This window comes from Chelmon rostratus, chromosome 15 (assembly GCF_017976325.1).
Source record: "Chelmon rostratus isolate fCheRos1 chromosome 15, fCheRos1.pri, whole genome shotgun sequence".
Classification (NCBI taxonomy): Eukaryota; Metazoa; Chordata; class Actinopteri; order Chaetodontiformes; family Chaetodontidae; genus Chelmon; species Chelmon rostratus.
The window spans coordinates 15,491,260-15,514,728 of NC_055672.1; the positions used below are offsets into that span (position 1 = coordinate 15,491,260).

At 43.4% G+C, this 23,469-nt stretch overlaps 1 protein-coding gene across 2 annotated transcripts in view; it reads right to left on the bottom strand.

Moving 5' to 3' along the window:
* The window catches only part of LOC121618045 (RAS guanyl-releasing protein 1-like), a 33,403-nt gene extending 11,628 nt beyond the window's left edge, over window positions 1-21,775 (bottom strand). Inside the window, exons 1-13 of one of the 2 annotated variants that reach the window (XM_041953294.1) lie at window positions 21,287-21,775; window positions 20,494-20,669; window positions 15,750-15,855; window positions 14,180-14,242; window positions 13,968-14,099; window positions 13,055-13,208; window positions 12,701-12,874; window positions 11,778-11,894; window positions 11,410-11,685; window positions 10,914-10,994; window positions 10,312-10,416; window positions 10,025-10,134; window positions 9,421-9,565 (exon numbers count right to left, since the gene is read on the bottom strand). In XM_041953294.1, coding sequence (XP_041809228.1) covers window positions 9,421-9,565; window positions 10,025-10,134; window positions 10,312-10,416; window positions 10,914-10,994; window positions 11,410-11,685; window positions 11,778-11,894; window positions 12,701-12,874; window positions 13,055-13,208; window positions 13,968-14,099; window positions 14,180-14,242; window positions 15,750-15,855; window positions 20,494-20,669; window positions 21,287-21,423 — 1,776 coding nt within the window. In that variant the 5' untranslated portion in view covers window positions 21,424-21,775. The remainder of the gene's footprint in view (window positions 1-9,420; window positions 9,566-10,024; window positions 10,135-10,311; window positions 10,417-10,913; window positions 10,995-11,409; window positions 11,686-11,777; window positions 11,895-12,700; window positions 12,875-13,054; window positions 13,209-13,967; window positions 14,100-14,179; window positions 14,243-15,749; window positions 15,856-20,493; window positions 20,670-21,286) is intronic. The other variant, XM_041953293.1, reaches the window with a different exon arrangement.
* Window positions 21,776-23,469: the final 1,694 nt, after the last annotated feature.

Sequence of the window (23,469 nt, forward strand, 5' to 3'; positions counted from 1 at the left end):
TGTTCTCCCATTAAGTCCCATGTTAAAATTCAGAGCTGTTTTGTGAGCAAAGCAGAAATGCCTCCTGTCTTTAGATCGCCATAAAACGAAAAGTTGTTGTGTCAGGAATAAAACGAGATGATGGTCGGACTCAGGAAGTTCTCGGGAGTCCGATGATCTATAGTACACTCTGATACGAGGTACGGTTCTCTCACCAGAGGATTTAGTTCAGGAGGTTCGCCGAACCCAAATCTCACTGCATACAATACAAACTCCTGTTCTCTGAGTGGCAGAGTCTTTTTAAGTCGACCATTTTGTCATTTTTCTAAAGAATATCTGGACATAAAACACACGTACATCTGGCCCAGACTTGTCCGCATCTCACAGTGTAATCGGTTTTTTGATAGCAGCTACGGTTTTGACACAATCGCAAGTTGTTCGGAAGAAACCGACAGCGAAAAAGCCGCTTTTCAGTTAACAGGTGCAACTGTCATTTACACACACACCGGTCAATAACCCACGCACACACATCTGCAGGACAACAAGCCTGAGAATGATTATCTTAACGAGCTCAGTCAAAACAAGGGCATTGTTTGAAAACAATCTCCATCCAACAAACAGTTAAACTCAGCTTCACCAAGCGCTTTGCCAAAAAGGTTGAGACAGTAGTCACACAAACACACACACAAAAAGGGCTAACCAACAGCTAAAAAGTGATTAAAAACAAGCACGTCAAAACTGAACAGGAACAGGTAAAAAGTGGGAGAGGTAGAGAGGTAATTATCAGCAGGTGGGGCAGAAGTTACACAGGCACACACGCACACACACACACACACACACATTCAGACACATATATACTATACACATCTCCATGTAGGAGCTGGTTGGGCTGCTTGTGTAGTTCAAGCAGACACACACACACAAACAGACGAAGACACACACATACACAGTCACACACAATGACAGATACATAAACACACATACACAGACAAATGCATAATGAAAACCCCATCCCCCCGCCCCCTTGTTAACACCGTAAGCTCTATTAGCTCTGTTAGCACAGTTAGCTCTGTTAGCGTTAGCGCCGTTAGCTCTATTCGCGCCGTTAGCTGTTCGCTCCGTTGGTGTTAGCTCCGTTAGTGTTAGCTCTGTTAGCTCTGTTAGCATTAACTCCATTCATGCTTATTGATTCAGTTCATTAATTCATGTTAACAGAGACATGAAGCAGAGGAGAGAAGCAGACACAGACAGCTGAGGTGATCAACAGAGACAGACAAGGAGAAAGCCACAGAAACAGACGAAGACACACACATACGCAGTCACACACAACGACAGATACATAAACACACACACACAGACAAATGCATAATGAAAACCCCATCCCCCCGCCCCCTTGTAAACGCCGCTAGCTCTATTAGCTCTGTTAGCACAGTTAGCTCTGGTTGCGCTAGCGCCGTTTGCTCTATTCGCACCGTTAGCTGTTCGCTCCATTAGTGTTAGCTCTGTTAGCTCCGTTAGCATTAGCTCCATTCATGTTTATTGATTCAGTTCATTAATTCATGTTAACAGAGACATAAAGCAGAGGAGAGAAGCAGACACAGACAGCTGAGGTGATCAACAGAGACAGACAAGGAGAAAGCCACAGAAACACAGCTGAGAGCAATTCATTAATCAGGGACTGACTGCCTCTGATATCTGCCGTTTTCTCACATTGCAGCCTTTTTCAATTGTCCGCTGCTTCGCCATAGTTTCTCCTAGAGACTTCATTCAAACTTTAAAACGTAGATAATTTTGTCGGCTCGAACGCACCCCGTGTCCCTTTCAAAATTTCCCAGGGGGAATTTTCTAGTTAGGGACACGGGGCACGCTCCGAGGCACTGGCTCCTGCAGCTCTGCTGCAGGAGCCAGTGACTCGGGGCGTAGCCCCGAGTCACTTATTACTATCCCGCGCGTTTCTTCTTCTTCTTCTTCTTATTATTATTAGGGACACGGGGCACGCTCCGAGGCACTGGCTCCTGCAGCTCTGCTGCAGGAGCCAGTGACTCGGGGCGTAGCCCCGAGTCACTTATTACTATCCCGCGCGTTTCTTCTTCTTCTTCTTCTTATTATTATTATTATTTTTCATCTTCCTCCAAGTTTTCGTCCTCAAACTCACCCCGCAGCTTTGAGAAAACCCTCGCAAATTATATATCAAAATGTGCGTATTGTTCGGGATCGGTGTGCTATTACTTTTCTCAAATTTATCGCAGTTTTTCGCGTCTTACGACGCGAAAAACTGCGATAAATTTCCCATAAGAAATGAATGGGACGGGCGAAAAAAACAAGATTGAAATTGGAGTTTTTCAAACATCTGTAGCTCAGGCATACATTCACCGAGAGACTTCATTTCAACTTTAAAATGTAGACCCAAGTCTGGTCTATTGGTGTGTTCATCCACATTTTGATTGGTCCTATAGTTTTTGATCAGTCACTGTTCAATGACAGTGATCGTTTGGCGGGAAATTTTGAGATTATAATGGGTGTGTATTGCGCGGAATGTTCGTGCTAGAGTGCGTGCTAGAGTGGCACAGAGTCTAAAAACGATCTGAAAATCTTCTCTTTTTCTCGTCGCTACGGCCACAAATTACACTCTACACGCATAATTTTGGGATCAGTTTGTAGACAAACTTGTCCTCTTTCGTGTGATGTCCTCGAAAAAGCCGAGAGACTTACTGAATTTAAATAGTGAGACGTTTTGTGCAGCCAGCGCCCTCCTGTTCTCCCATTAAGTCCCATGTTAAAATTCAGAGCTGTTTTGTGAGCAAAGCAGAAATGCCTCCTGTCTTTAGATCGCCATAAAACGAAAAGTTGTTGTGTCAGGAATAAAACGAGATGATGGTCGGACTCAGGAAGTTCTCGGGAGTCCGATGATCTATAGTACACTCTGATACGAGGTACGGTTCTCTCACCAGAGGATTTAGTTCAGGAGGTTCGCCGAACCCAAATCTCACTGCATACAATACAAACTCCTGTTCTCTGAGTGGCAGAGTCTTTTTAAGTCGACCATTTTGTCATTTTTCTAAAGAATATCTGGACATAAAACACACGTACATCTGGCCCAGACTTGTCCGCATCTCACAGTGTAATCGGTTTTTTGATAGCAGCTACGGTTTTGACACAATCGCAAGTTGTTCGGAAGAAACCGACAGCGAAAAAGCCGCTTTTCAGTTAACAGGTGCAACTGTCATTTACACACACACCGGTCAATAACCCACGCACACACATCTGCAGGACAACAAGCCTGAGAATGATTATCTTAACGAGCTCAGTCAAAACAAGGGCATTGTTTGAAAACAATCTCCATCCAACAAACAGTTAAACTCAGCTTCACCAAGCGCTTTGCCAAAAAGGTTGAGACAGTAGTCACACAAACACACACACAAAAAGGGCTAACCAACAGCTAAAAAGTGATTAAAAACAAGCACGTCAAAACTGAACAGGAACAGGTAAAAAGTGGGAGAGGTAGAGAGGTAATTATCAGCAGGTGGGGCAGAAGTTACACAGGCACACACGCACACACACACACACACACACATTCAGACACATATATACTATACACATCTCCATGTAGGAGCTGGTTGGGCTGCTTGTGTAGTTCAAGCAGACACACACACACAAACAGACGAAGACACACACATACACAGTCACACACAATGACAGATACATAAACACACATACACAGACAAATGCATAATGAAAACCCCCTCCCCCCGCCCCCTTGTTAACACCGTAAGCTCTATTAGCTCTGTTAGCACAGTTAGCTCTGTTAGCGTTAGCGCCGTTAGCTCTATTCGCGCCGTTAGCTGTTCGCTCCGTTGGTGTTAGCTCCGTTAGTGTTAGCTCTGTTAGCTCTGTTAGCATTAACTCCATTCATGCTTATTGATTCAGTTCATTAATTCATGTTAACAGAGACATGAAGCAGAGGAGAGAAGCAGACACAGACAGCTGAGGTGATCAACAGAGACAGACAAGGAGAAAGCCACAGAAACAGACGAAGACACACACATACGCAGTCACACACAACGACAGATACATAAACACACACACACAGACAAATGCATAATGAAAACCCCATCCCCCCGCCCCCTTGTAAACGCCGCTAGCTCTATTAGCTCTGTTAGCACAGTTAGCTCTGGTTGCGCTAGCGCCGTTTGCTCTATTCGCACCGTTAGCTGTTCGCTCCATTAGTGTTAGCTCTGTTAGCTCCGTTAGCATTAGCTCCATTCATGTTTATTGATTCAGTTCATTAATTCATGTTAACAGAGACATAAAGCAGAGGAGAGAAGCAGACACAGACAGCTGAGGTGATCAACAGAGACAGACAAGGAGAAAGCCACAGAAACACAGCTGAGAGCAATTCATTAATCAGGGACTGACTGCCTCTGATATCTGCCGTTTTCTCACATTGCAGCCTTTTTCAATTGTCCGCTGCTTCGCCATAGTTTCTCCTAGAGACTTCATTCAAACTTTAAAACGTAGATAATTTTGTCGGCTCGAACGCACCCCGTGTCCCTTTCAAAATTTCCCAGGGGGAATTTTCTAGTTATTATTTTTCATCTTCCTCCAAGTTTTCGTCCTCAAACTCACCCCGCAGCTTTGAGAAAACCCTCGCAAATTATATATCAAAATGTGCGTATTGTTCGGGATCGGTGTGCTATTACTTTTCTCAAATTTATCGCAGTTTTTCGCGTCGTAAGACGCGAAAAACTGCGATAAATTTCCCATAAGAAATGAATGGGACGGGCGAAAAAAACAAGATTGAAATTGGAGTTTTTCAAACATCTGTAGCTCAGGCATACATTCACCGAGAGACTTCATTTCAACTTTAAAATGTAGACCCAAGTCTGGTCTATTGGTGTGTTCATCCACATTTTGATTGGTCCTATAGTTTTTGATCAGTCACTGTTCAATGACAGTGATCGTTTGGCGGGAAATTTTGAGATTATAATGGGTGTGTATTGCGCGGAATGTTCGTGCTAGAGTGCGTGCTAGAGTGGCACAGAGTCTAAAAACGATCTGAAAATCTTCTCTTTTTCTCGTCGCTACGGCCACAAATTACACTCTACACGCATAATTTTGGGATCAGTTTGTAGACAAACTTGTCCTCTTTCGTGTGATGTCCTCGAAAAAGCCGAGAGACTTACTGAATTTAAATAGTGAGACGTTTTGTGCAGCCAGCGCCCTCCTGTTCTCCCATTAAGTCCCATGTTAAAATTCAGAGCTGTTTTGTGAGCAAAGCAGAAATGCCTCCTGTCTTTAGATCGCCATAAAACGAAAAGTTGTTGTGTCAGGAATAAAACGAGATGATGGTCGGACTCAGGAAGTTCTCGGGAGTCCGATGATCTATAGTACACTCTGATACGAGGTACGGTTCTCTCACCAGAGGATTTAGTTCAGGAGGTTCGCCGAACCCAAATCTCACTGCATACAATACAAACTCCTGTTCTCTGAGTGGCAGAGTCTTTTTAAGTCGACCATTTTGTCATTTTTCTAAAGAATATCTGGACATAAAACACACGTACATCTGGCCCAGACTTGTCCGCATCTCACAGTGTAATCGGTTTTTTGATAGCAGCTACGGTTTTGACACAATCGCAAGTTGTTCGGAAGAAACCGACAGCGAAAAAGCCGCTTTTCAGTTAACAGGTGCAACTGTCATTTACACACACACCGGTCAATAACCCACGCACACACATCTGCAGGACAACAAGCCTGAGAATGATTATCTTAACGAGCTCAGTCAAAACAAGGGCATTGTTTGAAAACAATCTCCATCCAACAAACAGTTAAACTCAGCTTCACCAAGCGCTTTGCCAAAAAGGTTGAGACAGTAGTCACACAAACACACACACAAAAAGGGCTAACCAACAGCTAAAAAGTGATTAAAAACAAGCACGTCAAAACTGAACAGGAACAGGTAAAAAGTGGGAGAGGTAGAGAGGTAATTATCAGCAGGTGGGGCAGAAGTTACACACGCACACACGCACACACACACACACACACACATTCAGACACATATATACTATACACATCTCCATGTAGGAGCTGGTTGGGCTGCTTGTGTAGTTCAAGCAGACACACACACACAAACAGACGAAGACACACACATACACAGTCACACACAATGACAGATACATAAACACACATACACAGACAAATGCATAATGAAAACCCCATCCCCCCGCCCCCTTGTTAACACCGTAAGCTCTATTAGCTCTGTTAGCACAGTTAGCTCTGTTAGCGTTAGCGCCGTTAGCTCTATTCGCGCCGTTAGCTGTTCGCTCCGTTGGTGTTAGCTCCGTTAGTGTTAGCTCTGTTAGCTCTGTTAGCATTATCTGTTAGCATTAACTCCATTCATGCTTATTGATTCAGTTCATTAATTCATGTTAACAGAGACATGAAGCAGAGGAGAGAAGCAGACACAGACAGCTGAGGTGATCAACAGAGACAGACAAGGAGAAAGCCACAGAAACAGACGAAGACACACACATACGCAGTCACACACAACGACAGATACATAAACACACACACACAGACAAATGCATAATGAAAACCCCATCCCCCCGCCCCCTTGTAAACGCCGCTAGCTCTATTAGCTCTGTTAGCACAGTTAGCTCTGGTTGCGCTAGCGCCGTTTGCTCTATTCGCACCGTTAGCTGTTCGCTCCATTAGTGTTAGCTCTGTTAGCTCCGTTAGCATTAGCTCCATTCATGTTTATTGATTCAGTTCATTAATTCATGTTAACAGAGACATAAAGCAGAGGAGAGAAGCAGACACAGACAGCTGAGGTGATCAACAGAGACAGACAAGGAGAAAGCCACAGAAACACAGCTGAGAGCAATTCATTAATCAGGGACTGACTGCCTCTGATATCTGCCGTTTTCTCACATTGCAGCCTTTTTCAATTGTCCGCTGCTTCGCCATAGTTTCTCCTAGAGACTTCATTCAAACTTTAAAACGTAGATAATTTTGTCGGCTCGAACGCACCCCGTGTCCCTTTCAAAATTTCCCAGGGGGAATTTTCTAGTTATTATTTTTCATCTTCCTCCAAGTTTTCGTCCTCAAACTCGCCCCGCAGCTTTGAGAAAACCCTCGCAAATTATATATCAAAACGTGCGTATTGTTCGGGATCGGTGTGCTATTACTTTTCTCAAATTTATCGCAGTTTTTCGCGTCGTAAGACGCGAAAAACTGCGATAAATTTCCCATAAGAAATGAATGGGACGGGCGAAAAAAACAAGATTGAAATTGGAGTTTTTCAAACATCTGTAGCTCAGGCATACATTCACCGAGAGACTTCATTTCAACTTTAAAACGTAGACCCAAGTCTGGTCTATTGGTGTGTTCATCCACATTTTGATTGGTCCTATAGTTTTTGATCAGTCACTGTTCAATGACAGTGATCGTTTGGCGGGAAATTTTGAGATTATAATGGGTGTGTATTGCGCGGAATGTTCGTGCTAGAGTGCGTGCTAGAGTGGCACAGAGTCTAAAAACGATCTGAAAATCTTCTCGTTTTCTCGTCGCTACGGCCACAAATTACACTCTACACGCATAATTTTGGGATCAGTTTGTAGACAAACTTGTCCTCTTTCGTGTGATGTCCTCGAAAAAGCCGAGAGACTTACTGAATTTAAATAGTGAGACGTTTTGTGCAGCCAGCGCCCTCCTGTTCTCCCATTAAGTCCCATGTTAAAATTCAGAGCTGTTTTGTGAGCAAAGCAGAAATGCCTCCTGTCTTTAGATCGCCATAAAACGAAAAGTTGTTGTGTCAGGAATAAAACGAGATGATGGTCGGACTCAGGAAGTTCTCGGGAGTCCGATGATCTATAGTACACTCTGATACGAGGTACGGTTCTCTCACCAGAGGATTTAGTTCAGGAGGTTCGCCGAACCCAAATCTCACTGCATACAATACAAACTCCTGTTCTCTGAGTGGCAGAGTCTTTTTAAGTCGACCATTTTGTCATTTTTCTAAAGAATATCTGGACATAAAACACACGTACATCTGGCCCAGACTTGTCCGCATCTCACAGTGTAATCGGTTTTTTGATAGCAGCTACGGTTTTGACACAATCGCAAGTTGTTCGGAAGAAACCGACAGCGAAAAAGCCGCTTTTCAAGGGAAGAGTTTAACAGGTGCAACTGTCATTTACACACACACCGGTCAATAACCCACGCACACACATCTGCAGGACAACCAGCCTGAGAGTGATTATCTTAACGAGCTCAGTCAAAACAAGGGCATTGTTTGAAAACAATCTCCGTCCAACAAACAGTTAAACTCAGCTTCAGAAAGCAGTTTCGCAAAAAGGTTGAGACAGTAGTCACACAAACACACACACAAAAAGGGCTAACCAACAGCTAAAAAGTGATTAAAAACAGCACGTCAAAACTGAACAGGAACAGGTAAACAGTGGGAGAGGTGCAGAGGTAATTATCAGCAGGTGGGGCAGAAGTTACACAGGCACACACGCACGCACACACACACACACACACACACATTCAGACACACATATACCATACACATCTCCATGTAGGAGCAGATTGGGCTGCTTGTGTAGTTCAAGCAGACACACACACACAAACAGACGAAGACACACACATACGCAGTCACACACAATGACAGATACATAAACACACACACACAGACAAATGCATAATGAAAACCCCATCCCCCCGCCCCCTTGTTAACGCCGTTAGCTCTATTAGCTCTGTTAGCACAGTTAGCTCTGTTAGCATTAGCGCCGTTAGCTCTATTCGCACCGTTAGCTGTTAGCTCCGTTAGTGTTAGCTCTGTTAGCTCCGTTAGCATTAGCTCCATTCATGTTTATTGATTCAGTTCATTAATTCATGTTAACAGAGACATGAAGCAGAGGAGAGAAGCAGACACAGACAGCTGAGGTGATCAACAGAGACAGACAAGGAGAAAGCCACAGAAACACAGCTGAGAGCAATTCATTAATCAGGGACTGACTACCTCTGATATCTGCCGTTTTCTCAATTTGCAGCCTTTTTCAATTGTCCGCTGCTTCGCCATAGTTTCTCCTAGAGACTTCATTCTAACTTTAAAACGTAGATAATTTTGTCGGCTCAAAATGACCCTCGGCACATTTTGATATCTCTTACGGTTTTCGAGCTATGACCATCGAAGGCCGACGTAAGACGCAAACAACTGCGATAAATTTCCCATAAGAAATGAATGGGGAAATTTCCTCAAATTTCAGCCTTTTTCAATTGTCCGCTGCTCGGCCATACTTTGTCCTAGAGACTTCATTCAAACTTTAAAACGTAGATAATTTTGTCGGCTCGAACACACCCCGTGTCCCTTTCAAAATTTCCCAGGGGGAATTTTCTAGTTTCATCATACACCTTCATCCTTGAGCTTGCGTGGTGACTTACAAATCCTGAGCAGTTGTCACAGAAGGTGGGTTTCATGTAAGTGGTCTCCTGGAAGTTGTGGACAAAGCCAAGGCCCAGTTTGGAGCAGATGACACTTGCCCGCATGAAATAGGCTGTGATCTCCTCTCTGCTGACGAGGCCCTCCCTGGACAAACACAACACATATACAGCATCATTTAACAGAAGAAACAGGACTGGAAATGATACAGTATATGTGGGAAATAACACTTTTACAGACCTTTTCAGATCTTAACTTCATATTTTAATGTTTGGTTATGTCTGACCGGATTTATTCATCTGCCCCATGTGTTGAACATTACACCACTGTCACTGTGTAATGTAAAAACAGTGACATCAACTATGGTGGTTTTCATGTTTAGGTCTAAATTAAAACTCATATGATCTCTGCTGGTTGTGATCATGCCACTGGACGCACACGCACACATGAGATATAAGACAGTGAACATATAGTTGTGGGGGTTATGGTTAGTTCTGCAGCTATTTTATGCTTCCTGTTGCTATACTTGTCAGTACAAACACTGCTTTTTCTTCCTCCCCTCTGAAGTCACAAATGAGGCGAGTGCGTGACCTGTCAGAGACTCACTTCTCTTTGTCCATGACACAGAAGGAAAACGGAAAGCTAGCAGCAATTTTCTCAAACTCCCCTTGAGAAATGAAGCCGTTCTCGTCGTGATCGTAGTTCTTAAACACGGACTGTGGAAGACAAGAGGAAGACACCGTTGGTGCTCGGCTATTTGTGAGCAATAGCTGCAAGAGCAGGCTGTCAAAATGGCAGCATCCAGAAGAATAGTTTAAATAAATGCTAATGGTTACACAACAGCATTACTGAGTAGCTATGTGGAGGCTACACTTGAAAAAGGGAGCACTTACATCCACCATTCGCTGCACATGTTTGCTGATGGTTCGTGGGTCAGGTTTAGGGGACACTCCTGAGGCCCAGTCCACAACCACTGGAGGCCTAGAGGGGGTGGCTGGCTGATAGAAAATGAATTAGTTGTTAATAGATTGACATGTAAACTATCACCTGAGCAATTTTCTTACATTGTCAACTAGCCAGGAGGCAGATGAACTGAAAGATGGACGTTCAGGCTTTTTGAAATAGGCTTATTCTCTTTCTTGCACGGAGTTTAATGAGAATATTGATACCACATGATAGTCTCATAGCTGCAAGTATGTAGCTGGAGCCAGCATTATCTTAACTTAACGCAAAGACTAGAAAACGGGGAAACAGCTAGCTTGGTTTGATCAAAAGTAAAAACAACAATTTGCCATTTGCCATATTCTAGCTGCTTCCTCCGGTTTTACGCTAGGCTAACTGGCTGCTGGCTGTAGCTTCAGAGCTAGCATACAGACATGGGAGTGGTATCAGTCTTCACAGCTCCTTTGGCAAGAAAATGAATGAGCTTATTTGCTTCAAATCCAGCTGGTAAGTGTTGTTAACTTCATAAAGGGTCTTCGTTTCTATCACTCACAGGTGCTTTGCAGTTCTTGGGTTCCCTGGTGTAAGAGAGTTCATAGATCTCGTCCTCTGTGTAGTAAAGGTCCAAGGACAGCTGCAGAGACGGAGGGAACACATGTCAGCACATGGGAGGTAAACAGAAAGAGAAAGAGCTCTCTACAGCTCGGTCTTTCTCCTCGAAACGTGTTTTGATGAGGGCAGAATTAGGTCACAGGGTAACTATTATCTCTTCATGGGCATTCTGTTGTTGAAGTACGACTGAAGCGCCGCACACAGACAACACAACAATACAGCAATCTGAACTCGGTCTCATTCACACTCAGTTCGTCACCCACACACTCATAGATCATAGACTCTCATCACACCCACACAGGCACGGACAGCCCACATGCTGTAACGCGCTCATTTGCATCTGCGCTTGTGTTCGGTACGATCTAGTGAATCACATGAAGATACATAACAATTTACAAAGAGTCTGCATGCAATTTTGCACTGGAGGGCGTCACTACCGTCAACAGATGGACCAGGTCCTTGTTAGCCTCCAGTCTTGGGGGGATCTGCTGGAGCTGGATCAACTCATTAATGTGGCTGTAGAGTGCCTGGAGCTTCTGGACATTCACCTTGTTGTCCTCCACATAGTCTGACATGGCCTCATTGACTGAAATCAGGTCTTTGAGGTGGACGCCCAGGATAGGGATTTTAAAACCTGTACACCTGTTGTAAGCTTGTCTATAGTTGTCGTAGTTTCTGCAGGAGGACAGCAGGTCTGTCATCTCGTTCAGTACCTGGGGAGTGAACAGAATATTTTGTAATATTTCATGTGAGGATGTTTTGGCCATATTATCGGATGGATCTTGCATTATTAGGAGTCATTTACCTTGGTGACCTCGCTGGGTACATGCGAGGTGGTGTCCTTCAGTCTGGAAATCGAGCTGTGACACAGTCCTCCCACCACCGCCATTAGTGTGTTGTAATTGTGCATAAGGTGCAGACACTGGACAATAAAGCACACGTATCAGTCCATCCACGCACACACATATAAACACACACAATTAAACTTGTTCCAGGTAGCCCTGGTTATATAATCCACAACACTGCAGTTACATAAGCCACTTATATTGTTGGCTTTTTCTTACTGTGCTCTGATATCTCACTCTTTTTTGGAAGTGCTTTTCCCTCTCTTTTCAGTTCTCTAATTCGTGCTGTCACTGGAGCATTATGGTGTGAAATTCGTTTCCACACCCGTGGGTTTTCAGGTTGACAGCAGTGAGCAGCAGCAGACTGGTGCATTAGTGTTACAGTGCAAGAGGTCCTCCAGAGTACAAGCCTGCCTCACGGCTCCCTGAAGCCAGCGCCTCACTTCTCAGCAGGGCTGCGTGCAGCTTCACATTGGAGTGGTTTGAACAAGCGAGGTTTGATCAGCGACTTCGCTCACGAGTCATTTCTCTCTTTTCCACTTCCACAAACTCCTCAGTGTCTAAGTGTGTCCCACTTGATGACACCATTAGCTTGCATTCAGTTAATATTTTGCTATTGGTAAAACTTTGAATACACTAAAAGCCTGCAGCAGAGCTCTTGAGAATCATTACCAAGTCTCTGTGAACATGCACTATGCAGCTACCAATTATGTAGCAACTATAGCTTTACTCAGAGTGTGACATTAGTTAGATACGGCGTGTGAACAGTAGCACGTGGATGCGAGCAAACAGAAATGAGTCAAATAGAGTTCCATTTTTCTTTTATGCTTAGCCAAGAACAGAAACTGTAAGAGTGACAGTGAGGGGTTGATTAGACCACTACCTGGGCCACGTGGATAAACTTGGTGAAAACCTCAGCTCTCAGCTGAGCGGTCGGCCTGCTCAGCACCATCAGCTGAACCCACTGGGAGATACCATTACACAGGGCTATGGAACGCTCCATCACGGGGATGTCCTTCATGCAGCAGTTGTGAATATAGTTCTGATAGTCTACAAACTGACAGAGAGGGCACAGAGAGGAGCATAAACTGCTGCACGGAAACTGCGAGGCATTTCCCGTGGGGAGGAAACACCTAATGGTTTTTACTTCACAGAGATGCACGTCAAATAAACAAATCATGAATGTGCAAAGGATAAGCTGTATACACTTGAACAGCCTTTTAGTGTGAATACTCACTGATATCCTGCAGAAGGACTTGAATTCCAGGAAGGTGAGATGCTCAGCCAGCTCAATGGGCTCCAGGTGATCAAAAAGAAGAGAGACCTTCCTCTTTTTACTGCAGTTAGCTTTGATCTTCTGGCTGGCCTTCCACGACCAGTCCCGTTCATTTCTACAACAGACCATGGAACATAAGACAACCACATTTAGAATCAGCAACGGTTAAGTAATAGCATGACTTCATAAAGTGGAAAATATTAGACATGTCTATCAGACTCATGTTAACGTGGCTCGTTTTGCATTTAGATAAAAATTTCTATTTACCGTTACAGTGATACATTGAAACGATTGATGAAATGATTTGTCTATTGATAGAATATTAATTAGCAACTATTTTGATAACTGTTCTGAGTTTTTAAGTCAGCATTTTTTTAACAATTCATTGGCTCCAACTTCTTAAATGTGAACATTTACAGGGTTTTATAGTCATCCGTGATAGTGAATTGAATACATTTCAGTTCATGTCTGTTGGTCAAGACAAAAAAAGACCTCTGAAGATGTGGTCTTGGGTTCTGGAAAATTGTGATATTTTCCAGAACATGTATATTTTCTGACAATTTATAGACTAAATGACTGAGCTGATTGATTCTTTCATTTAACACTGCATAATCAAGTGTGACATATAGTAACTTAAACGATACACTGGAACGAGACGACACAAAGTACAGTGGGTGTGATTCAAAGAGTGTGAAATGTAACTTCTTTGATCTAACTTTGATGGTACGCTAGCAGCCTCAAAGTAATGACGTTCACAGTTCAAAGTCTGCATTCTTGATCGTGACTGACTGCAGTATTTTCCATGTTTGAACAAACAACTGAGACTTGTGTAGGCCTAATGTCAGCTGCCAGCTGGCCAGAGATTAACACTTACATCCATTTGGTCTCTAGGAGCGAGCAAAGACGCTCCTGTCCCTGCTCTCTGATCAGCTCCCTGAACTGTTCCAGGCTGTCTGACAAGCTGTGGTGCAACCGGAACATCACCCAGAATTCCTGGATCCAGTGCCTGGAGGTCAAATGTGATACCATGTGACTGATGCAGAACATGCAATTAAAGTTAAAAATGCGTCCGTGTGTTAAACTGACCTGACGAAGAAGCATATCCTCTGGCACTCTGTCAGCTGCTCATTGTCCAGCGCTATTTTAAATGTGAGGGATCTGGTTAAGGAGCTGATGTTGACTGATAGTGGTTTATGAACCTGAGTAAAGTGTTGTTTTGTTGTCTGAAAGTTAAAGCAGGGATTCACATCAGGAGTCAGCAGCGTTTCAGGCAACACAGGTGAATCTGCTGATCTTCGACATTGTTCAGGTAAGTATGTTTTGGCTAAATCATGAGCATATGGTTGCTCCGACTGCGGAGTTTCTTTCGTGCAAACAGCTCATTAATAAAAACTAAAGCAGCTAAACAAAAAGGCGAACAGAAGTGGCATTTGGCAATGTGGGAGGAGGCGACTGCATGAAGCAAAACTCTGATGAGCACCACTGAATCATTCTGGCATACAGAAATAAGTGAATAACAAAATGTACAAAGAAAACACACAATCGATGCCTCATATACTGTGGAACAACTGTTGATTAATCTGCATTGTTTGCTGCTAGGATGTTTTAATCAATGCCTTGTCACTATTCATTACTACTGTCGCTCTGCCCTCCATTTTGCACGTTGACCACAAAAACACTGCCTCATCAATTTATATACAGTGCACGCAAAAGCGTTTCCTCAGTATAGGAAGCAGCTTCTATAAACAGACAGACACTATAGCTCTCAATCGGCAGAAATCAGCGTGAAGTGATGCACGTAAAAAGGCTAATTGCGTCATGGGAGCAGACGAACCACCCACGCAATCCCAAGGCCAGACTGTGATGAAGGCTGTTAATGGCCCCTGTATCTCTTCCCTGATCCTAACCCACACACTGAATTTATTTGATGTATCCTTTTGGGTCTTCAGCTCAGAACGAGAGGGTTAAAAATAGCAGAGGGGCATTCGGCGTTTCTCGCTCTGACGTGGGTTCGTGTGAGCAGGGGCCTCTTTAAGCGAGAGAGGGTCCGTGTTTATAGTTGAAGAGGACTTGTGTGTGAAAGAGGCAGAGGTAATTAACACCTGAAACCCCAAGGCTGCTCGCCAGGCCAGTGGGCTCCTCTGAGAGGCTTTGTGACGCCACTGCTGTTTCCTGAATAGAAGCCTGGATTACAGGCCCTCCACTCAAGTCATGAGGCACGACAAAAAAAAAAAAACAACAAAACATGCTTTTCTCTAGGTGTGAAGTGTGGAAAATGAAAGAGACAGAATCAAATATTTTGAAAGAGACCAAATACACACTGGTAATAGGCTCCCTGTTATTGAGTGCATGAGATGCAGGGCTCAGAGTGACGGAAATTCATACAGACAGAGATGTAAAAGGTCTACAACTGACAGCAGGAGTAAACACGAACTGCAACTTGCCTATCACATTTTGCACTGACAGCAACAGGCTGCATTGTAAGCCAAGTACGAGCTTGATTTCCCGTTGCTGTTGACAACCACAGGAAAGCAGCGCACGGCAGAGCCAGTGATCTGTTCCCATCTTACATTTGTTGCTCAAAAATTGGCCGGTGCACTATTTGAATCGCCTGTCCGTTTTGTGATACCGGGTTATGACATTAGTTTGAGGATATAGAGTGATGAGCTTGTCCAGCAGATCGCTGGAGGAGATGAGGAGACGGTGCATGGTCAGGCTGATGTTCAACAGGTGGCTGCTCCCGTAAACACAGCCATCCGAGTCTGTAAGACAATATGCACACACTTGAGTTTACCCCCACTGCTAGACAGTGGAGACAAGTTGTCTATTGCAAGGCAACATGTCATCCCCTGAAAAGAAAAGCATCAGTGGCATGAGGTTTCCCTTGTTTAGGCGGTTAAAATAGGGTTCAAGAGCTACTCTGCATGGACTTAAATACCTGTCCATCTTATGGTAGAACGCTGGCTTTCTGTATCTTTCTTACTGTCAACAGTTCCCATGAAAAACAAAACGAACAAAACCTGTCTCTGGCTCTCAGTCCCAAGCCCCTTGGTTCATAACGAGCATGTAAATCTTTAAAAATGGGTAACAAATATATAGCTTTACATGTGATTTCTGGTGGTAAAAAGTGTATTTGTTGGGGACTATTTTCAGCTGTGGATTAATTCACATTTGGTGTTCAAGTGGGAATTTTCCCTTAAACACAAACTACAGTGCCCATGTTCATCACAGGGCCGTGTCACCCAGTGTGTTGTGGCTCACTGATGTGTGTTTGTGTGATGTGTGTGTGTATATATATATATATATATATATATATATATATATATATATATATATATATATATATATATATATATATATATATCAGCTTTGTTGCCAGGATAGACTATATTTAGTTCATGTTTTAATAAATTCTGCTCTGGATTTGGATTGAGGACAAATAAAAAAAATAGAACTCTTCTCTTAACTGGCTCCTCAAAAATCAATAACCCTCAAGTGTTACCTGTGAAAACCATAACATAGATACAGTGTTTGCGTCAATGGACAGCAGAAGGTTAGATTAGGGTTGGCTCAGGTTACACTGTGGCATATCAGATTAACAATAAACAGGATCCATGGTTCGCAAGATCTGCTTTTCTGTCTGGTTTGTGAGAACCAGTGCTGCTCGCTTGTCTCACTAACTATTTCACTTCCTTTTTCCTTGTGTATACCTCACTTCCTCTCTTTGTGACCAGACCACCTTTCCTTACTTTGGTTGTCTGACTGAGAAACCACTTAAAAAAATGAGCCTACATGTGTACAAAATATTGCATAACATCACAAAGCCAGATCTGACCTATAATTGCAGAAAACAGGTTTTTCTGTCCATCTAAACGAGGCAACACACCACTTATCTTCTGCAAAACTTAAAACCACTGCTGCATGCAGTGAATAAGTGGTTGGCATACAGACGAAGAGCATTTAATTGCTTATATAAATATTACTTATATATCACAGGACATTTATGGTGGCTACATCTTCCTCCTACAAACTGTAGCGAATGAACAAATTGTGCTGGAAATTTGAAGAACATTTGTGAACTCTCAAGCTGAGCTTTGTTTCCCTTTAAGCTGCACCAGAATCTTGACACCATCAAGGACATCAGGCGTCTGTGGACCCACTTTCTAACCATATCACCTTGGAAATACCTCGGACGCCATGGCAACATGTTTTCTAATCTTTGTTATCTGTAAGCAACTCACCGCTCCAGCCGCAGCTGACTAATCCAGCCCTCATATCCTGCATGGGGTGTGTTTCTGTTTGTAGCACACAGCCACTACCAGCTAAACCCAGTGAATGTCAATGATCTCACCAGTCAAGTCAATATGAGAGTTAAAGAGACAAGTGAAACAATGTCTTGTGTGCAAAATGACAAGGCAGGTAAAGCAATGCTTTCATGCAGTTACGATGTATATATATATATAAATACACACTCACACACACACACACATATATATACCCACTTCTCCTTCTGACCCGATCTGTGGTAAACTCAGCTATAAGCCGGTTAAATTACCAATTTACACTCATGTTTTAAATCACAATCTGTTAACAATCAGGTGTGAATCAGCCAAAGTCAGACATATGGCAAAAGCACAACAGGAAGTCATGACTCTCCATTAGGTAAACAATTGCTCCATCCTTCTTTTCACAACTTTCCAACCACTAACCCTCCCTGTGCAGGGTTAATTGCAAGAGGAAATCCTCTTTGGACTGTCTGTTCCTGACTGGAAAATTGGGGAAGGTGCCGCCCGCTACCCTGGAACTGCGTGATACTGTCTGGTGATAAACACCGCCGAGGGCACGCAGCGCCTGGCACACTTTTAAGGTTATCTTAGACTTTCATCAGCTGCTCCGAACCTGTGTGTCACTTTTCCTTGTTTTGACGGAGCACATCAGGCTAAATGGGCTCTTTGTTTTAGAGGAATCAAAGTTAAATACAAGGTGATGTTTATCTCAGTGCACTCTGAACAAACTGCTCCATAATAATCAGGACACACTGCAATTTTATGGACTATACTTCAGAGCTTTCCCTGTCAGGAGTACCACGCTTGTACCCCAGGAAGTAGCCCGCTTCCGCAGTTGCCTGGCGGTTTGATTGTAATAAATTATAATGTGATAAGATTGTGGAGTAGCTTTGACTAAAAAAATATATCCTCATATTAAGTCAACCATAATATTTGGACACCGTATGGCTAAGAGTGACAGTTAGCTAAAGTAAATGATAAAAACAAGTGGTTTAAATAGCTAAAAGCAATGGTCAACAGTTGAAATAGCTAGCTCAATGTAAGTAATAATATATGGTTAAATAGCTAAAAGAAAATGACAAATAGTTGAAATAGCTTGTTAGCCTAGCTAAAATGAATGAATAAACTGTGAGTTAGCTAAAAGTAACTGATAAAATGGCTAAAAGCATTGGACAACAGTTGAGATAGTTAGCTTAAAATAAGGAATAATGTGGGTGACACAGCCAAAAGGAATGGATAAATGGTTGACGTAGCTAGTTAGCCTAGCTAAAAGTAATAAACACACTGTTTGTAATTGATAAAATAGCTAAAAGTAATGGATAGTTGAAATAGTTAGCCTAAAGTAATGGATAATATGGGTAAAACAGCTACAAGGAACAGTTGAAATAGCTAGCTTAACATAATAAATCAGTGGTCAAAATGGGTAAAGGAAATGGGCAAATGGTTGAAATGCCACCCCAAGTGGAAATATTATGAAAGCAAACATTGACAGTCCAACTGTGTAGTGGAAAATCCATTATTATATTCACTTTTAGATCGTTAATGGTAAGAAAATATCTAATCTAGGTCTACAGCAGCTGCTTCGGGGTCCAGGGCTTTCAGGACAATTGAAAACTTAAGTTCTCAATGTAAGAATAATATTGTTTGATGTCTGACATATTTTATAAATTACATCGAATAAAAATTATGACCTTTATAAATAAAAAATTATTGTGAACTGTAAACACAAGTATATATATTAGGTCGACACTGGGCATGTTCTGTGCAAGCCAGGGCAGTGTGGTCTAAAGACAGCAATGATGTCAACAGCTATTGATCCACAGCTCACAGCGCTCTGCATTTCAAAGGCCGGCCGGCATCTGAGGACCACGGTTAGGGGAGCTGACCTTTCGGCTCAGCCGGGCTTGAAGCTGCCATCAGGTAATCCTTCAAATAGCTCTTAGGTGCACTCTCACATTTGAAAAGGTGGCAGGACTGACGGACCTCAGGGGTTCGCCTGTGATGTGGGCCGGGAGGAGCAGCACCGTGCTCCATTTTATCAGGAGGAACTGTTCGAGGAAAACCCCCGTCATAACACACTGTACTCAGCGAGATAACATCTTCAGCATGTGCGTATGTAGCTCACATTTTGCATAGTGACACTGAATTACTTTTTTAAGCAAGTGCTCAGAGCACCGTATGATACTGGGTTCCTTAACTCTTCTTCTGATTAATTCTGTTTCCTTCATGAATCTGAAATGAGCCGCAGGCTGTCATTACTGCCCGCTTCTACCTCTCCACAGATAAATGTAGTTATGGGTTGTCATTTTATGTGCAGCCCATTGTAACACCTCTCCATTGCTCTTGCTCCATTTGTGTAACCAGGCAACGGCAATTTGAAAGCTCGTCTCTTCAGAGACGCAATCACCATAACTCTGAGAGCACTCCAGACAACTTGATGAAGCCAGTGATCATTGCTTGATTGATCCAACGACAGCCTACTCAATCACTGCTGTTCGTTTTTCATTTAGAAAACCCTCTACAGATCTGGCAGTCGCTGAAATATTAATATTGGCACACGAATCGACAAATACAGTGCAGCTTATGATTACAAAGACATAAGAAAATATAATACAAGCAATCATACTGCTTTTAACGTTTTCAAATCGCACAAAGCCAAAAACAAACCGGCATGTTTTAAAAGGAGGGATTTCATCTTCAAAACATAAAATCATATTAAACAATAATTGGAAATGCAGCTGTGTGAAGAAAATCTGTTTCACTTTTAAAATGCAAAGCTTCTCCTCCCTTTTGTTTAGAGGCGTGCCCAAACTTGTTGGAGATTTGCTGCAAAATGCCAAGAGAAGTGATGAGAAAACAAAGACTTCTGGGAAACCACAGCAGTGTGTCATCTCATCAACTACAGCTGAGTTTTTTTCCTGCCTTCAAGGCTTATTATCTCATTGTTTCTCAACAGCAGAGACAAGTAGGCCGGGTACAGGAAAGAGCCAAAATAAAAATAAAAGGTTTCAGTGTTACACAAGCATGAAGCAGAAACACCTGCTGCACACTTCTCTGCAGTATCCACCTTGTCAGACTCAACACTGGAGCCCAGGCAGGTCAGCGTGGACTTACCAAAGGACTGCAAACAGGCCTGGATCAGCTCCTCCCAGCTGGCCCCCTTGGTGAGGTGTCCCAGGGACATCATGGCTTTACCCGCGGCGGTCTGGGCCGGGCTGGGTTTGTGGAACCTGTGAGGGCGGCCTGGAGGAGAAACTCTAGACCTGGAGCCGCATCCCGGAGTCACCCTCCTTGACAGACACCGACACGAGAAGAGTGAGGGGGAGGAGGGCTCGCCGTAATGAAAATGTGCGTTTCTCTATTTGCATATGACGATGTAGAGTATGTGCATGTACATGTGTTTCAACCCACTAATCCTATGAAACCACCGCAGATTATTACACATGAGGCAGCCTGTGTAATTGTCCCACAAACTGGAGCCATTGTTTGAACTTAAAGAACCCCCCCCCCCCCCCCCCCCGAGATTTTTCTACTCATTGTTCTCATTTCCTTCCTTCAACTTTGGGGAAATACCGGTTGATTGCGGACATCCACTTGAAGCTATTGAGTGACCGGTAAACTAGGAGGAATTTGTCCAAAACGTGCAGTTTAAGTGCAGCAGGTCAGAAATTATTAACAAATTCAGGTTAAAGAATGTGTGACACTGCTGCGGGTTCGTGCGCAAAACAGCCAAGTGGCATCACTTTTACGCACCTTTACGGCACGAATTTAAACACAGCTATTTATTAACCTCTAACAGCAGCTCAGTGCTTTAAGTGGAATAATCAATTGTTACAAGTACGCACATTTTGGCCCAAACCACACCTGATGCTCTTGTTTAAAACCGCGGAAAGGTGATCAGACTTACGCATCGTCTTTTCCCTTCTCGTCCGACGGCGAGCTTTCGTTTTGGTTGTTTTCTTTTGCCTGGCATCCCATGGCGAGGTACTGGGCGACGAGCGGCTGAACGAGGCTGTCCATTTGTGTTCGCCTCGATGGGAGCATTTCATTGCTCTGCTCGGCTAAGTGCGCCTCCGCGGTCTCAGCAGCATTGTGCTGACTCGTCAATGAACATTACACAATTAAGAGTCACCCGGCTTGTGCGCGAGTGGGCGGCCGTGGTGCCGGGCTTGTCACTCACACGGAGTGGGCTCCGCGCTTCACCACTCCTCTGCGTGCGTCAAAAGTCGAGATGCTACTGTTTTATGCCTTCCAGCCTCAATCTAAGAATTAGGTTACTGCCTGAATTCTCTGTTAAGGGAAAGAGGCAACGCAGTGAGAAGCAGTGAATACCAGCTAATGCCCACATTTCCATGTCATCTCACTCAAGGATTATTAATTTGTTTATAGATTTCAGCCTCCAGACTGGCACATTTCTGCTGTCCCATATCAAATCACATTCAGGATGAAATCTCATTAGATTCTCATCAAACCAAGTCTCCTGGGAGGGGCTCCTGGACATGAATACCTGTAGGAAAATCTGTGAGATGCCATCCCTCTTGTAGTTTACTAAAACTTTTTGTTTGTTCAGTCTGCAGAGCAGGAAAAGGGTGGACCTTCCTCTGAAGATAACAGTGGATGTAGGATCCATTATGGCTTATATGGGGGATGAAGTTATTGTACCATACTAGGTGGTCCCGAGAGGATGTTTCCTGAGCTCTTTCAACTGCTTTGAGAAGTTCACTGAGTCTTATCACACGTGTGCGGGTGGAGAACAGAGCTTTGTGATAAGGGATCCATGCAGACATGATGCCATTGAATAACAGTAAGTTGTTATTCACTGGCATACCTGCATTTGATTGCTGAAGTGACACACAAGGGCCGTAAAAAGATTAACTGAAGGGGGTTCATGTGATTAAGGATCATTCAGTGCTTTATATTGTTATAGTGACTTCAGAACTACATCTGGTGTGTTAAGACATCTTTCCTCAAAGAAGGAATGACTCTCCCATCACACTAGAGTTAACTTTAAGCAAAAAAAAAACAATGCCCCACAGTTGCTCCTGCACCCCAGAGCGCCCTCCCTCTGATTGGGTGCCCCCCCCTGTGTGCTGTCCACACATGAGCAGTATAGTTTGGGTTCATGTGTTTCCACAGGCAGAAGGGAGGTTGTGAGAACCTGTGCATTAGGAGCTGGCGTCTTCTGATAAGATAGCTCGTCTGTACCCTTTTCTGCGCTGCTGTTATCAGAGCAGTCAGCGATGCCTTAGGCCTGCCCCCGTGTGGCTAAACGCACATCTAAATCTGATCTGAGTTCATTCATGACATCCAGCCCAACACTGCTGACAGAAAAGCACAGCTGAGACTGAAATAAATAAATAAAAAAACATCACATTTTGTATGACTTTTCGAGGAATGAGTGAAGCAGCACACATTACAGTTTGGGGTTTGTTGTCCTTGTGACCATTGGCACTTTGTGAGTCTCCACCCAACCTTAGACCAATAACAAACACTGATAAAGAAAACTGAAGGGTATTACACATGTACTTCCACTACAGGAGGGGCTTGATTCAGCTTTTTTCACTCCTGCTAACCTCATCTCACTGCAACTCTGCCTCTTATGGATGGATCACATTTGCACATCTGCTTATGACTACACACTCTGGAAAATGCAAAGTTAGCTTCCTTAGGAAGTTAAAATCTCTAAATAAGTGACCAATGATAAACATGTGTGAAAGGTTTATAAGAAAAAAATGCTTTGCATTTCATAGCATTAATCATGTGTCTTTACTGATCTTTATTTGTACTGTAAAGGTGAAGATATGAGAACGTATGTGTTTCCTCTGCATACCTGGATACAGAGCATTTAAAGATGATCATGTCCGGTTCAGGCATCAGCCCTGTCGTCTGATTCAAAATTTGCAGCATGGCCAATTAGTAGTCAGCCAGTCACCTCTGCAGCCAGCAGCATGATGATTTATGTCTTTAAGGTGTAAGTAAGGAGGGCAGTGAAGGACTTCTTGATAAATAATTGAGCTCTAATTAAAGTATATTTAAATTTTCTGGCCAAAGTGGTCCTCTCTTAGGATGTACTATAGGCCAACACAGGGC